At 43.6% G+C, this 17,900-nt stretch overlaps 1 protein-coding gene across 1 annotated transcript in view; it reads right to left on the reverse strand.

Annotated features, from left to right (window-relative positions):
* Positions 1–333: 333 nt before the first annotated feature.
* AGBL1 (ATP/GTP binding protein like 1) overlaps positions 334–17,900 on the reverse strand; it is a 272,270-nt gene continuing 254,703 nt past the window's right edge. Inside the window, exon 23 of the mRNA XM_032123269.1 lies at positions 334–8,635. Coding sequence (XP_031979160.1) covers positions 8,329–8,635 — 307 coding nt within the window. The 3' untranslated portion in view covers positions 334–8,328. The remainder of the gene's footprint in view (positions 8,636–17,900) is intronic.

Consider the following 17,900-nt stretch of genomic DNA (forward strand, 5'->3'; position numbering starts at 1 on the left):
TTTGTCCTGTCCCTCCATGGGCCCTGCTCATGGTTCTGTGGCAGCTCAGGCTTTGAAGAAAAGGGGTTGCTGTGCAGAGTGAAATAACTTTCCCTCTCTCTTCTATCTTCTCTCTTCCTACTTGATGAAGTGAAAAATGAATCATTCTGAATATGACAGATCAAATCCCTCATTCAGTTTCTCTGAGGTAAATCCCATTGAAAACCGTCTTTGGGGAATAAATTCACTGCCAGATACCAAGGACCAGTGCATCATACCCAGCACACACATCCAGGACACACCAAATTTTTTTTGCATCATAGACATTAGAAAAAGCAGCTAGAAGAAGTCAAATCATTATTGGCAAATAATTTATTCAGCCATAGTCACGAAGGAATTAATCTTATCCATTATTCTCAAACATGACTCAACCAATTCCTGGAAATAACACAGCTAAAGCTTCTAGCTCTGAGCTGCAAACCCTAAGATTTAAATTCTTATTTAATTCCACAGCTCTTTCCCTCTTGTTATTATGTTCAACAGTGTGCTGCTGCTGTTCGTGTGCCAATGATACAAGGTTAGAAGGCTTAGACAGTTCAAAATGTTCTCTCCGCATCAGTAAAGCTAAAATGTACAAAGCAGCTCTTACAACTGAGAGCACTCAGGCCATCTGGCACAGTGGCTTCAGTGTGAGCTCCCTGCTTCAGGGCTCTTGGCATCTACCTGGACATCAGCCACCAGTGAGAGTGCCTGCGCTGATCCCAGTTCCCTCTGGGATGCAGCCCCCCAGATCACCAGTATTCCTTGTGTTCAGCTCTGGGGGACTGAGACTGCCAGAGCAAAGGATGGGGTTACAGAGCTGAGTGTGGGCAACTCTGAAGCAGAGCCCTGTGCTGGAGAGGCTGAAGGTGGGGTTGGCAGGTGTGACGACATAAATAGAAGTGTGTGAACATGGAGCTGAGCTTCAACAGAAATATATGGGATTTTCTGAAAAAAGCACATGGATTTTCCATTGTATTTTCTCAGTTAAGTAAAATAATGCCCTGCAAGCATGACTGTAGGATTTCTTCTTGGGGTGGGTTTAAAGCTAGGAGTCCTCTCTGATCTGGTAGCTTAACTTCACTCAGAAGTTAACAAGACAAGGAAATATCTTAACAAATGATCCTTTCCCAATATCTTAGGATGTAGATCCTGTGGGGGTGCCTGTTTCTCTACATTTACCTTGTAGAGGATAATTTAGGCTAGATCACAGAATCACAGAATGGGTAAGGTTGGAAGGAACCACTGGAGGTCATCTGATCCAACCTCCCTGCTCAAGCAGGGTCCTCAAAAGAGCATCATTCAGCATTGTGTCCAGAGGGCTTTTGAATATCTCCAGGGAAGGAGACTTCACAACCTCTCTGTACAAACTGTTCCATTGCTCACTCACCCTCACAGGAAAGAAGTTCTTCCTCATGTCCAGATGGAACTTTGTGTGTTCCGGTTTCTGCCTCTCATGCTATTTCTTGGCACCACGAAGAAGAGCCTGGCTCCATCTCCTTGACACCCTCCCTTCAGATATTGATAGACATCAACAAGGTCCCCTTTCAGTCATCTCTACTCCAGATGCCTAACTTCTAGGAAGCTAAAGTTTGTGGAGATGAAACCTGTCTCTCATAAGTAATTCCTCAGCTAATGTGCACCTTCCTTACAATTACTTCATATAAACCATATTTCTTTCACTCTTTATGAAAAGAAAGTATTCAAAGCTTTCCTAAAGCAAAGACATATGTTATCCTCTAAGCCAATTAGGCAATAAAAGAAAGGAATTAGATCAGCTTGACAAATCCATGTTGATTCTCTTTTAGCACCTTCTTATCCTATACCAGCTAATGAATTGTTTGTTTCATAATTTGTTGAGGTTTTTCTGTAGTCACTCAGCTTAACTGGCTGATTTAAATTTCCTGTCTCTTCTTTTTTATTTCTATCTACACAAACAAGTACCCTATTTGCCCTTTTCAACTCTAAAGAACCCTCTTGATGCAGGAGTTCTTGAAGTCCATTCCTAACTGTTCGCAGACTGTTTTCCTTGGACAACCTGCAGGGGAATTCCTTCAGGTCAAGCAGTTTGAGTTCACTCAGTGTAAGGGTTCCTCAATTTACACCCCTTTGCTCTGGCCCATTCCCATTCCCCAGTCAGTGAGACTTCTGCTGCATTTATCCAGCACCAACTGTTTTGGTGACAAGGGGAGTCAAAACGGCAGTGACGACTCCAACCCTTTGCACGTGCTCTCCTTCTCTGGTACACAGTGCACACTTTTATTCCTTCTAGTATATTTATAGCATATTTATAGGATTTCTTTTTCTTCCCTTGTGTGTTTGTAGCCACTTCAAGTTCATTCTTTGCCAGGACCCTTCTGATTTCATCCACACATCCTTTGGTATCATTCTCTTCTCATTCCTACTCTGCTGCTGCTTGAACTTTTAAAATACAATTAATTTCTCATTTTAAGGTGCTAATGAGGTCCTCACACACTTTTAGTGTTTTCCTTTTGTTCTGTTCTTCTCCCTACCTTTGGAGATCTCGTCATTGCACCTCTGCTCTAATCTCTAAGTCAGTGCTTGCTGGCCTGTATTCCTTTTTCCTTGACTCAACCTACCAATTCCCTGATGTTTCACAGCCAATTAATCCTTCTTCTGCTGTTCCTACTTTCTCTTTTCCATGTGTCTGGGAAGCTGATTAACTCATAGCTTGGTATATGTACTAAGGCTTTATATTCTTCCTGTTTAGCCCTTACACTCCTAGCCCTTGGGCAGAGACATTTCAGATGTTTACCAGATTGCTCCATTCTTTTCCCAAGTGCCTCATTTTCACCTCTATTAAATTTCCCATTTTCCCAACTCACTAACCAGCATGCTGCCTGGTTCTTGGAAGACTGCTGTGCTGTAAAAAATCCAGTCTTTTTGTCAACACTGTCCGTGCTTTCACCTCAAGGATTTGTCTGCCCCACCTGTGCCACCTTCCACAGAGACCAAAGGAAACACAGTGGCCCCTGGAAAGGAGGTAGCAGTGATCCCAGTAATGGGCAGGATTTTTATTTCAGTGATGGCAGATATATGAAGGAAGCAGCAATTAATTCTTCCTGTTTGCCTTCTCTAAGGATATCAAATTGTGTTGTAAACACTGGAGATTTAAACCTCGCTGTGACCCCTTTCACTGAAAATAAATATTAATAACCCCACTTCACAGACTGGGAAACAAACACAGAAAAGCGAAATGACTTGTTATGGAAATGCCGAGGCAAAGGCAGGAGCTGCCAGAGCACACACTGGAAACCATTCAGGGAAAGCCGTCAGTCAGGCCTTGAGGAGCAAGGGGGCAAAAAACAGGGTTGTGATTGCAATTACATCAGCTGGTGAGGAGCCAGCCCCTCAGTGCCCAGAGCTCAGTTAGCCAAAGGCTATGGCAGTTTACTGACACGGGAGTTATTGCCAGAGCATCCAACTGATGACTATTTCTAGTGGTAGATTTGTCTTCCCTCTCACTGGTCCATGCATGAGCTACAAGCAGCTTAATTAAAGGCTAAAAAAGCCCCTGATGCTAAAATAGCTGCCTTGCCATCTTTCTGGAGATCTTGCTAGACTGAGATCAGGGCACTTCCTTCTGCATTCTCCTTTCTCTCTCACTCCCCCCCATTCGATCACTTATTAAAAGTGAAATAAAAGAAACAGGAAAAAGAAAAGATGAAGAAAGTAGCCACAAACTGCTCCATCAACAATAATATGCCATGGATCTTCCAGGACCTGTCTGAGGATGTGAGTGCCTGGAGAGGAAGCCCAAGGCCAGGAATGATAGAGGCTCAACCGTCATGAAAAGCACTCACAGACCCCAGAGCCGAGCACACAATGCAGCGCTGAGGATACGGACTTGGCTGCCGTTTATGGAGTGGGGAATACAGTGGCAGATTTATTCTACAGTAAAGAGGGTTGTTTCTTGGTAGCACTAATACTGACACATTCTCTGGGGACGGAAGAGGATGCACAAATAGGAACAATTCTCCCATTTCTCTGCCTGTGTCTCCCCCAAATGCTCCCTACTCCAATTCCCTCCTGCTCTCTTCATTCCTCTGCCTGCGCTGAGTCCTCTCCTTCCTCTCTGATTTATACCTTGTTTCTTTAGCCTTGTCCTTCATCTTTTCCCAATGCAACTACATGGACAGGGTTTTTAGTTCTCCAAGATTTTGCATATTATCTCCAACTGGAGCCTTGTCTCCAGCCCTCTGCCTGGAAAACCATACAAGTGTTCTCAAACAGAGGGTCAAATCCTGCTCTCCCTAAAACAAGAGTGAAAATTTCCACACTGCAAGGACCAGGCCATGGGACAGGATAGACTGATAACAACCTGCCAGGAGAGGCTTTTAATATTATCCAGCACAGCTTAAAGAGAAATGTCCTAACAAATCATCACTGCACATCATTGAAGTGGGAAGCAGTGATGGAAACTACCACCGCACTCCTGCACAGAGTAATTCCAGCTCCCCTCTCATCAGCTGAAATCAGTATAGAGCAAACACCTGGGCAGTTTACATCCCATTTTCCCCCCCTCCTTCTTCCAAAACCACACACCTTCACTACTGTATTTGCCATTTGTATCTCACAATGGAACAGAGACTGGGAGCACAAACAAATTGGTCAAGAGCACGTAAGAGATCTGTGGCAAAGAAAGAAATGTAATATGAGTGTTGCAAATTGCTGCCAAACAGTCTCTGACTCGGGCTTTCCATCTCTAAGGGATGGATAGGGGCAGTGGATCTTGTCCAAGGACAGATAAGACAGGAGATAGCTCTGTCACCCACATCTCTGCTCTTTGGCAGCAGGAGAGAAGCAGTGGAGGAGCAGGGCTGTTGTCTTTCCCCCTCCTTAATCTGCTTCCTGCCTGCTTCAAAAACAACCCAGTGCACGGTTGTTTATTATTATTATTATCACTGTTATTTTCCAGAGTGCTGTAAAACTAGGGGATAGAGCACTCTGACAGCCTCATAACAAACAGCAGATAAAACTAATTAGATTTTGTTCTTCCTTCAGTTTGCTGACTTGATTCTTTTTCTTTTTATTGTTTAATTATTTATTTTCTTAGCCCAGAGGTTTACACTCACGTGTATTTCACTAGACACTGGCAAGGCATCCCTGGGATCATCTCTGACAGGAAAGGGCTATTGTGGCTGGGAGACCCAAGAGTTGGTGAGGGGCTGAGACAGAGGGTGCAGTGTAGTGCAGGGCTCCTCACAGCATCTTCCACCCACGTCATGTAAACTGGTGAGGGGAGGAAGGAGAGCACAGCCTCTAAGAGAGTCTAAGAGACAAAAGGCATCAGTGAAAAAAGTTAAGGTGCCTGGCAGGAGCCCAAAACTGCTGCAGCAGTGGGAGCCAGGCTAGTGCCTCTAAGACACCATCTCTTCTGGCCATTACAGGAATATTTGGCTTGAGTCTCAACCTGACAGCCTTGCTGACTCTTGAGGAACGACAAAACAGTGGGGAGCAGGGCGACTTGCCTCTCCTCCCTCCCGCCCTTTCTCCATCGGCAGCTTCCAAATTCTTTGGGATTAGCTAGCGACAGCAAGAAAAGGCGCTGCTCTCACTGCTCAGCACTTAGCAGGCTGAAGTGAGGTGACGGGCCCCGGCGCAGGGGACAACGGCTCCATTCACTGGGGGATACCAATCCAGAATTACAAGTGTGCAAGAATAAACAAGGCTGGAGTTAATCTAAAGTTGTTTTACACTCTGTTTTATTAAAGTCAATGCACTTCCGTTCCTCTGTGCAGCGCCTAGCTCTGCTTAATTACCATGACTCAGGGAGAATTTTAATAGTGTGGAGCGCGCAGTGCACATGGAGGCATTCTCCTGACCTCTAGAGGTCTGTCAAAAGAAGAGGAGCATCTGCTCCCTGTAGAAGTACCTGGGAAAAAAGGAGGCAGCCCACAAAACTGCTTCTCCTGAAGTTATCCAGGTGCCATCCCCAAGTGGTTGGTCACCCACCTGTCCCGCTGCACCTTCTCAGCAGCAGGCTGACCACCCTTGGGCTGGAGGGTTCTCCTGGCCACTGCCTTCTGCAGCACTCTCGCTACTTGCTGACAAGTTGTTTGGCACAGGTGTGGAATGCTGTGGGAGAAGAGATTGACCAGGTGTTTCATACCACACAGCAGCATTTATACAGGTGTGCTCAGTGTGCAGGGACATTTTGCTCCCAGCTTAGCTGCTGCATTTGGATCCCAGACACTGAAAACGCCCTAAGGGCCTTTGCCATCTCCCCGCCTCCTGCAGCTCCTAGCACAGGGATCTCTGAAATGGTGGTGCTGCTCGTACACATTTGGCTCCAAACACACAGGGAAGATACACCTCTGCTTTTATTACATTATGACAACTCTCGCACAGTTTAGTCACCAGGGCAGAATTTTCCCACTGAACTGAATTCCCCCATCTTAAAAAATTCAGAATGAAGCAGCTAGAAAGCCAAATATTATGGCCAAAATATTGGTATGTCTTTAAGGAAAATGCTGATTTAAGATTTCTTTTTCTTTGCAATAGGGTTTACCACTGGCAAACCTTGGTAAGTGCTCTTCAGCTACTGTCGTGGCAGTGTTGGTACAGAAAGCAGAGTGGGTGCAAATATGCACATTTGCAGACACAGATATGTACAACAGTAGTTTTTACTCCGTGTTCTGGGGATGTGCTGAATGCTGAACATCCCACAGCATGGCTTTTGTATGCTGCAGTCAGGACCTAGCACACTGTCAAGTTTTTGTCATGCCTACAAATGTTGGATTTTTAAGTTAATTATGCACATATATTGTTTCTTTATTAATAAGCTTTGAAGCAGTATTATACAAACTATTATAATGGGAACACCTGTTTCACCTCTTTTGTGTCCCTTCCTGTGAGCCACCCTTTTATTAAAATTCAGTATTGTGTGCAACAAGCTGCACGCTAAACCAAGCAGAAAAGGACATCTGTACAGAGGCGCACACCACGCCTAATGAATTAGTTTGGGCTAAGAAGCTCAGCTTCTAAGGACCCAAGCTGCCTGTCTTTTGAGCAGCATCATAGAGAGACAGAGACTCAGGGAACTCTTACGTGCTAGTGAAGACTTTAAAATACATGGGTACTGAAAGCCAAGCAGGACAGGAAGAAGATTTTTATCTAAAGAGCAACCTCCTGCTGGAAAATATTGTCTAGGTAGTCTGAGGAAAGGTGTTCAGAAACACATCAGAGTGTTTCTTGTTCTGCACTAGGAATTCTCTTCACAACCAGCATAAAACCAGGAAGATGACATGGTGCTTTTAACCAAGCATTAGTATTAATAATAACGGTCACTGGTAATCACTGGAGTCCTTGCAGGCTGTAATGCTACAACACACTGTACATTCATCCTTGTCCTTGAGCCTCACAAAGCAGTGGCAGAGTTGGGAGCCTCTTGCATCACACAATTAGTTCCATTTGGATTCAGGGCAATTCCCCATTTGCAGCAGCAGAGTCTAAGACACATGGGAAGATCAGGCAACGTGAAGTGTGACATGAAGTGACTTCATGTTTTAGGGATATAGGGCACTTGTGTGGATTCTCAGTCTGTGCTGGATTCTCAGGAGCTGGGAGACAATTTTAGGAGAAATCTAATTTTTCTCCATTTGGGGATTAAAGGAAATGTTTTAACTGATGCTTGGGCTAAATTCACTCCTGGGTATTGCCACCATCACTAATCTATTGGTGAATTTAACTCAGGTTTCCAGAGGATCACTATGTATTGTCACTGCTGTTCTTAGTGTGGGACACTGGATTTCCCACACTGTTCCTGAGATACAACCAGCTCAGAAACATGCAAAGCCTGACCCAACCTGTTGAATGCACTGCAAAAATTCTGACCAGACAGAAATCAGTGACATGCTCTACAGCTCAAGAGAAATGAAAGGCAACAGAGAGCTCTGGTGAAAGGCATCGATTACTGTCACTTCTCCAGGAAAAGGCTGCCTAAAGTTGGAAAAAGAGAAACATCTCTGATACCTTGGTCTCAAAATACTATCCCCTAAGTCAGTCTGTATGAAATCATGTACTAGAGGCAGCCATGAAACTGGGGATTATGTTCAGGAATGGATGATCTCACATAGTACCACCCGGGCCAGTGGCCTCTTGCTCTGCCTTGTGTACAAAGCGTAAGGAGTCATTGTCAGCAGATGTATGTATTCAAATTACACAAACATACAGTCATCTTTCCATTCAGAACCGGAGCAACACATCTGGGAAGGGTGCTGAAGCTGGCAAACAGGCAAACACGAGCAGTGACACATTCTCTTGCTGCTCTGCAAGTCACAGCCTGGTTCACACAGGACTGCCCTCGAACCCACTGTACAGCCCGAGTGCTGTTGAACCCAGAGGAAGAGCTGCACTGTTGGGTGCTGGCTGGCTGGAAATGTAGAGTCCCCTCAGAGCCCTGGAGCTGCATGTCTGTCCTGTGGTTGCTCCCTCATCTTCTGTCTCGCCTTCCACCCACGAGAGGCACTCCTGGATCTCTTGGTCTAGCTCCGAGAATTCCTCTTCTCCGTCAGAGCTACTGGCAGTGTCATAATCAATCTCTTCTGCACAAGGAGGTTCGTCATCAGACTCCAGGCTGCTGTTGCTGCACCTTCTGCAGAAAAACCACAAGAGAGACTGGACGTCACCAAAGGAGGGGGTGTTCTCAGGGGAAGTGCAAGCAACAGGGAAATGCTTTTTCTGGGTTCAACCTTGACTCTGTTAATAAGGGACGAGGTGGCACTCAGCAAACTCAGGTGGGTCTCTGTGTCTGTCTCAACAATGAGAGTGATAAAATGAAGAGTGATACTTACTGACCTCTCAGGAGTAAAGCATTATTATTCCCATCACTATTACTGCTATTGCTTATACAGAAACAGTGCTTTACATACAGACAACACCATTCTTGCCTTGAGGCACTTACGAGGTTACAGAAGCTGAATTATAGCAGAGAAGAAGGTATTCAGTTTCCAGAAGGTTGCTAGTTTAATCATCATCTCTCTCACTGTAGTTCCACATTTAGTGTAAGACCTAATTAATCCAGGTGGTTGAAGTGCTTTGGCATCTTTTCCTCCTGTTCTGTGCAAGCTCAGAGCACTGCTAACAAAAGGCAGCACAAACAAAAAACTGAGCCTCTTGGATCTTCAAGCACGCTGGCTCAGGAGGGCAGAAACACCAGGAGTGGCTGTATTTTGGGAAGAACATGGAAAGGCTTTGATAGCGTGAATTCCTGGGGAAGGGCCAAATTCAGAGTCAGGCCTGAATGGCCGAGGAAAGACTCTAAGTGGATGTCACAGCCATGTCATCTGGCTCTCAGAAAAGCAGGTTACCCCACCTTGGCCTCCTGCATTTACTCAAAGGAATGGTCACAGGGGATTTCCTCACATGCCCACTTTCAATGCACACTGCATGAGGTTTGCCTGATGCAGTATTTATGGCAGAACAGTGACCATTAGACCATAGCTCTGGGGGTCCTTCTCCTCCCAAGCTGCCCACTTCCCATCTGGCCTTCAGCCCACAAGGGCAACTGGATAATCCTTTGACACCAGAAAGAAGCCTGTGATTTCAGTGTTGTCTGGGTCAGAGCCTGGATGAATCAGGGGAGCAGATACTGTGTTTTTCACCTCCAGGTCAATGTTTTCAATCAGACTCAGAGCAGGGGAATGTATTGCTTTGAGGGACTGGGAAAGGAATAATAATATTCCACCTCTGGGCCAGAGTTTCTAATTTATCCTGAGCTGGGAAGAATGAATGGCTTGGCAGATGGAACATACACAGCTTTAATGTGTGGTCTGCTCACTTACATGTCAGTAACCAGAATAATCTTCCAGCTTTCAGCTGTTTCACAGCAGTGCCAACAAGTGAGGTTTCAGAACATACCAAAGGTGCAAAGTATTGCTTTTGGATATATTGATCCCTCCCCTCTTCTGCACTCCAAGAAAGGTGTAAGATTTTCCTGGGTCTGAAACTCCAGATCTTAACTGCATACAGACTGCTCTGCAGCAGAAACAAGCAGTGTAAACCCACATCTCCTTCTCAGGCTGATCTCTGGCTTAGTTTACTTCAAAGGCTGGGTATAAAGGATTTTCTGAAAGCTTAATAGAGCTGTGCAGCTTAAAAATAAATAAAAGAATAATTATGCACTTTTACAGTTTCTGGCTCTACTTCAGTCTGCTTAGAAAATCTGGGTCAGGAAGAACTCATACTGAAAATGAGGATGTGACATGAAACAAAACAAACAAACCAGGACAGTCCTCCCAGCACAAATAGCAACAGCAGTGGTCCCAGCTGAGTCTGACCAGTGGGTTTGATTTCTTCTTTTATTTTTCATATGCAGGCATGGCATGAATTAGCATGATACTGAGTACCTATGATAATGTTCAAAGCTGACTAAACCCAGGGGAACTGGAATTTTCATTTATAAGCCTTGCTTTTGCAGATTTGCAGTCAAAAAGAACCAAAGCATACCTACTTTCAATATTGTACTTGTACATTTTGAAGGAGCTGCTAATGCCATTGGGAGAGAACAGAGCTGTCTCCCAGCTCACTGATATTTTACAGATGGAACATTTTGCAGCCTAGGAACCAAAGGTCAAACATTTGCGTTAACAGGATAATTGGGGGAAAAAAGGGTCCCTATTATTGTTTAAATCTGGGAAGCCAAATAACAGGGTCTTCTGAGTTTTTCAATAATTTAAGTGATTTCAAGACTGCCTCTCTGACAAAAAGGGGAAAATGCCTCCTACTGCAAAACCAGTTTGCTAATGAAGGGAAATCTGGAAGACAACAGAGAATGAAAGACAAGAAATGTACAAAACTGCCATTTCTTTACATTGAAGACTGCAGGGATATTCTTTAGGAAGCAAGCATTTATTCATAAAACCTGTGTAATGGACTTCCAAAGCTCTCCCTTGTTGTCTGCCTGCACAGCACACAAAACACCAAGACCACGATAGCTCAATACTGGGGCAGGTGTGCCGCAGGAAGAGGTTCCCCACAAGTGAGGATGGGCTTAGACCCTGCTTGGAGGTCAGGAAAGACTTTCTTCCTCATTAGCTTTGCCCTTTGGTCCTTTGCTATGACAGGGATCAGCACTGATCAGCAGTTAGCACTGATCTTAGTAAGGGTTTCTCCAGCCTGGACTGACACCCACTGGACCAGAGCCACCACCACAAGTCTCAGAGTGAGCTACCAAACAGCAAATAGATGGTACCAACCTCCCCCTGCTGCCAACACAGGCTGCAGCCACACTGCTGACTTAAAAGTTGAGAAGCTCTTTATCACACTAACAAACTCTACAAACCAGTTTCACCTCTGCACTATATGGAACTTTACATCCCAAAAATTCACTTTCTGCTGCAGGAAGATTTAAAACACATTACAAAGCAACACAACAGGGCTGGTTCCAAGCAGCAGGTTCTTCTGAAAGGGGAGAGGTGGCAGCATGTGGCACATGGAGGAGCCAGCCAGTGCCACCAACCAAGTGCCAGTCCTTGCATGTGGTTCTCCACATCACAGAGACCAGCTCCTTCCATGCAAATGGTGAAACATGGTAAGGAACAGGAATGCTAACATGTAAACTATTGTTTTCTAGCCATAGCCAAAAAAAAAAAAAAAAGACACAACACCTACCCAGGAGACATGAAACATTTATCAAAGAATAATGATGTTGTCTTACAGAAGGTAAACAAAGAGGAAAACCAATGACACTACATTATAGAACTCCAAGACAAATATAGACTGTGAATACCACTGAACATGAGCACAGTGCAGAAGAGAGGGGGGAAGGCTGGTAATATATTCTACAGCCAACAGTCCCCCAGCTATCACAATAAAACGTGCACATTTGGTTGATCTTCAAAACCTATGGCCTTGTAGCCCCCATCTATTCCAGCTGATGGGAGCCACAGCAGCAATTTGCAACTTCATGATGTGATAAATAGAATTTCTTTGTTTTGATTTTTAATTTGCATATTTACTCAGATATGACAAGCTTAATTAGTTCTCCTTTTCTATGTGTGTACATTTTTTTATTTGCTCACTTTTGGAAAGCAAGCAAGATTTAGTTCCCTGTAAAATAACTGTGGGGGTTTTGCTGACTTAATGTGAGGAGAAGGAGAAGGAGAAGGAGAAGGAGAAGGAGAAGGAGAAGGAGAAGGAGAAGGAGAAGGAGAAGGAGAAGGAGAAGCGAGCCCAGTGCCTCCTTACATGTCAGCATAACTGGAACTTTGTGTCATGGCTGGAAAACACTTCTTTCAGGTGCCTACTGTCAACACCTCATTCTGAGTCAGCCTACTAGATCACAGCTGGACAGAAACCTCTCAAGTCAGCTGTCCTGCTGAGCTACACTTCAGAACACACACTCTGTAGCTGTGGTGATAAACTATAGCTACACACTGTACCTGGGGATGAGTGGCGATCTCTCTTCCATACATAATTCTCATCCACTTGTACATGCACTTCCAGGGAATGGAGAGAAGTACAGAATCCCTAAGTAATTTCTAGAGATGCTTCACTCACATTTTGCTTGCATGGCAGGTCACTCACTCTCTGTGTATTCTGCTGGCTGGATCAAAATAGAACTTTTCATTTTTTCTGCTGGAAAGAACGGGCACTGACAACTGTCCCTCTTAGGGAATCTGTGACTACAGCTCAGGGTTTCTGCTTGACCTTCACTTGACAGGCCTCACAGTTGCAATGCAGTACAAAAGAAAGTGGAGCATTTACTTTTTTTTCATATTACTCCTCTCACTCTTGAAATTTGTTGCAGCCTTGCCAGGGGGAAACTGGAAGTGGGGGGGAGAGGGTTAAATGCATTACAGGAAAAGGAGGAAAAAGCTGAGGCTGGAGACCACTGCTGGTCATGGACATACCAATGATTCTCTCTGAAGGATGTATCAACAAACAAGCAAACATGTCCTCAGCATCTCTCTGCAGTGAAAAATAACCTCCCAGCATATTCACCCTGTCTGTAACCCTATTTTCTCATTTTGTTAAACCTTCTCTCCATCATGGTGTGCCCCAATCTTTTGGAAGCTGCCCAAAGCAGGAATGTGGCCGTGTATAATGAGCCAAGCACATCTCTGATATAGTTCATAAACTAAATAAGGCTGGAAATAGCTTTATTGAATTTTTTCAAGAGATGAGACATTCTTGTGTGTGAAGAGAAAACAGGAAAAATATTTTTGTCTGATTAAACAAGCCAAGTTCTCCGCAGTTACAGCATTCACCTGAAAGAAGGGTGTGTTTTTTCCCCACTCAAGCAGGGACTAGAGACCCCAGAAAACTCCCTGACCACAATTATCACATGTGCAGAAGGGGAATCACCCATTCTTTTCCAAAGAAGTTTTACCTATTGTATGAACATTTACCAGTCCTGGTAAAAAACTGTCCTGCAGCTTTTAAAGATATGCTGCCTTCTTCATAGTGAATTGGAATTGTCTTGCCCTTCTGGCTTTTTGGCGTTAAAATTCCACCTACATCACCAAATCTGAATGGGGTGTGTGGTCTTGCACAGTTCTGCTTTTGAGGAAACCATATGTTTTATTAAAAGCAGGAACACTGCTTCTGAAGGCTTGTAATGAATCTAAAATGAACCTTAAGCAGACACATTTGCATTAATCCCAGAATACAATTCTGCCTTTAATTGCTTCATAAAGTAGTATTTTAGGACATAAATGAAACAACTATGATGCTTGCAGGTAATTACACCTGTAAGAAATACACTACAGCAACAACATGCCAGCAAAGAAGGGCTTTAATCTGCCCTTTGTGTCTGGATTCAGTTGCTACAAGGTGCCTTGCACACCTTGTAATAACTTTCTAATTTCTTCTCTGCCATTCAGCAGCTCCCCAGACAGCAGCCTGGCACCCTCCTGCCTGAGGAGTGCCAGACAAGGATCTATTTAGTCCCTGACCTCACCAAGGGAGGGGATCAGCTCTGTTCTGACGACTCCAGCTTTAGGAGCTATTGCTTTCGCCTCCATTGTTGCCACACAGCAAACACTAATGATGTAAACTTTGTGGACTCCCAAGAGACTTCCCTTCCCGAAGACTCTTTGACAAGGACTTTTGCATCACAGCATCTCCTGAGAAAATGTGTGCTCAGCCCAAGGCAGTGCCAGGTGCCCTGGCTTTCAGCCCACCACAGCCCATCCTTTCACCAGCAATAAGAACATAATTAAACGTGGCCTTGAATGCTGTTTGCTGTGGCTGAGAGATGTTTGGTCTTGTTTTGAGTGTAGGTTGGAGGTTTTTTTTTTCCTTTTTTTCTTCCTGCTGCAAATAGCCAAGAGAAAAGTGTAATTCATCGCTAAGGCTCGAAGTAATTAGTTTTTCCAGAAGTTCCCAGGCTAATTGTAGACTGCAATATTTATAATTGATTTGACCAGATTAGAAATGGGTGTCTGGTGCACCAGTTAGATAAGCAAAGGGCAAATGGGTTTTATTTGGAAGAGAAGACAGCTTGTAAATAAAAGGAGAGCATAAAGAGGAAGAAACAGGCTGACTCCTGGCCAATACTGTCCCCTAATGTTCATTCAGGCTTGCAACAATTTAGCCCTGGGTCAGCATTTTACTTACATCTACCATAAACTCTTATTGTCCCCAGGAATGGCTGCCTCCAATAGTGGTGAGAAGGTGGCTGATGCTGCTGGAGGAGCAGCGGAGGTGTTGGGTACACACCTCTCATCACACGTGGTTCGGAAATGGCAAAGCCTTGTACGAACATGGAGAACTGTATTTAATTGAATTACACCATGCCATTGGGACAGCTTTGATCTTTCTGTGAAAGATGAGTTTGCAGAGAGGACAAGAAGGTATTTTTGTCCCATTTGCAGGGTACCTGACAGTACATGACATTCCTGGATTCCAGGTACCTCAGTTCAGGTCCAGGTGTGCCTCTAATGTTAACAAATAAAATTCACACAAGCTGGTCTTCAGACTTGCAGGATGGAAAAGCTGTTGAGAAGCCAGAGGCTGTGGATTCAGTCTCATGAACAATCATTAATTTCCTGCTAATGGAGGACCAATCTATATATCAGAGCAGGGCAAACACTGCATCTTTAGCATTCTTATAGCTGTAGGCTTGTAAGCATTAATAAAACCCACTGACTTGAACAGATACAAGTCAGCCACGAAATGAAGCTCTGGCAGTTGCTGCAGACCCCAAACATAATGAGTTTTTCTTCTCTCACCCTTAGACTGTTCTTAGGTTTTGCCCCTTTTTTTCTTTAAATACCTTCACATTTCAGCAAAGGAAAGCACCATCCTGTGGGTGCTTTATGAAAGATTTGTGAACTGGCATATTCATTTTGGTTTGTGATGATGTTTTCTCTCACATAGTACAATACCTGGCTTGGACAAAGAATTAATAATTCTGTTAATCTGCTTCTTGCAAGGGCAGATGTGAACAGAGCAGCTGCATCCCCATCACCACTGACAAGTTAAACCAAGGTACTGAGTAAAATTTCCACTTATGGTGCGAAGTTAATTATACATGAATATAAACATGGAAACTCTGGCTTTACCTCCACAGTCATACCAGGCAACCTGTCAAATTTCAGTCACACCAAACAAGTTCAGCCACTCCACCCAAGCTCATTCACCCAAACCTGGCATCCAGCACCATCTTCTGTGTTAATTCCATGGCAATATGAGATACACCTGACGAAATCTTGAGACCTGACTGCCCATATCTGTACAGCATTGTGTTCTTGAGATTTGGGCCAAAATGCCCAGAGCTCAAGCCCTGGGACACAAATTTTAAGCAAATTGAAGACCTTTATGAGAAGCATATGTGATATATTTTTGTGATATAATCAGGCACTGTTGGGAAACTAAGGTTTAGGATGTCTTGGGAAAGCATAGGCTACATCTTGCATTTTAGATCCACATTACACTACAACTTGGTGTTTATTTAAGGAATGGTTTAATATCAGGTCCACTGTGATCTTGTTATATTCAATAAAAATGAGATATACCCACAGGAAATAGAAGTCGGCTGATGCAAAATAGATGGAATAATACCCATCCACCAAGCAGCAAAATCAGTGGCTTGGATTTAGAGTTTAAGGATCAGAGGAAGTGCTTCCAAAACAGGTAAATTTTGGCTTTCTACAGCTTAAGCTTCCTATGGAAATATGAGCAGCCAAGTCCCCTTGTATGGGAAGATATTTACTGAGACTACCAGAACTCATTGGGATACTAAATAATGAAAGAGTTGCTGAAAATATGATTTTTAAAGTGTTTGTGGGCTTTTCTCACAGTGTCTCTATCTCAAGCAATTTCTTCTCAAAAAAGGTAATAATGTTATTGATGATACTTAGCTGTCCAGCCAAAGTAATACAAGAAGATTATTGGAATCCTTGTAATTGCTTTTAGATGCTTCCAGTAGTTGAGATATTGGCACTGAATGGGGGAAAGAAATGTGGAAAGATTTTGGCTTAGATGCTAAAAAATTGTACTGCTGAGGATAAAGAATGTAAAGGCAGGCAGGTTCCCCTGAGTTCTTGTTTCCCTTGGTGCTCTTTCACATAATTCCACTGACTCTATCCAAGTTTCATAATTGGTTCTATATATTTAATTTCAAAAGTCCAAGTTTCATATGTATATATCCCTTGGTTCTCTCTGAGCGACTTAAAGGATTTGGGATTTTGAAAGCAAAATGTTTTAAGATGGCCAAGACATGTCTAGACTGTGCCTTAGTTACATATCTGTCCTATGTACAAGGTATTTTTTGGGTCAGATAGCTACACATGCAAATATTTGTTGGCACAGCAGATGACAGATAGATATCTAATTACTTGACTGAACTAATTGCTGTAAATTATTAAATTCCAACCACTATAGCCCGTGAAGGAGAAAGAAACCTCTTGGTTGGTAGTTTTTCCTCACGAAAATATATTTTTAGCTGATACCCACTCTGATGTTTCAGAGAATCTATGACAGGGGTGTATATATGTGTCTGTGTATGTAAATAAGTTTAAACAAGTGCATAAATACATCACCATCCCTTATACACCTTTCCTTAGAGACAGATAAATAATAGGTATATGAATATCTGTATGTTATAAACACACACCCACACAGGCAGGCAGTTGTCTGGTTTGCTCTGTACTCAGAGCACAGTTTCCATTACAAGACATGGGAGGTCTCAGGAGATGCTCCCACAGCTCCCTGAGAAATAACAACAGGTGATCACTGAACCTTGATGCATTCAAGTGGAAGCAACCTGAGGGAAAGAGCTGCTTGTGACCAGAGCAAAGCAATTCTTTGACTCCAGTCCTCAGGTGAGTGTTGACAAAGCAGGAGCTCACCCAAAAGGGAAATTAGACCCTCTGGGTAGGACATGAGATATATTAGGATGGTCAAGAGGCAGGCAGGAATGGTTGTCTAAAACATCCAGTGTTGTCATCAGCTATTTGAGAGCTTAAAGGAAGACTGTGGCTCAAGTTAAGATCTTGGATTCTCAGTAAGGAAATCAGGACATTTTCCTATTCCGTGTGGACTTGGCTGATTCTTGTACCTCTTAAAGTAAGGAATACCTATTTTAGAAACCCCTCTGCACAGATTTTTTCTTTCAAAATCTTGTGTTTCAAATGGATGAAGAACAGGTGGGACTAAAAATTAGTCTAAATTTTAGTCTAAAAACTAAAAATACCCTGGTAAAGAGAATGCTTCTTGTTCTGAAGCACCCAGAGAGAGGACACGGTATGGCACCACATGGAGGTTCAACAGCTGTTTTTCCACTGAATTCTGCTTTTAAGGAAACGCTTCAGGCAATTCTTGGTTTAAGGGCCACAGAAAATAATTATTGGAGTACACTGGAGGCAGTTAAAGCCAACAAAATGGCAAAGGCTGGAAGTCTAAGAGGTTCCAGG

Source organism: Corvus moneduloides, chromosome 13, assembly GCF_009650955.1.
Source record: "Corvus moneduloides isolate bCorMon1 chromosome 13, bCorMon1.pri, whole genome shotgun sequence".
In the NCBI taxonomy this organism is placed as follows: Eukaryota; Metazoa; Chordata; class Aves; order Passeriformes; family Corvidae; genus Corvus; species Corvus moneduloides.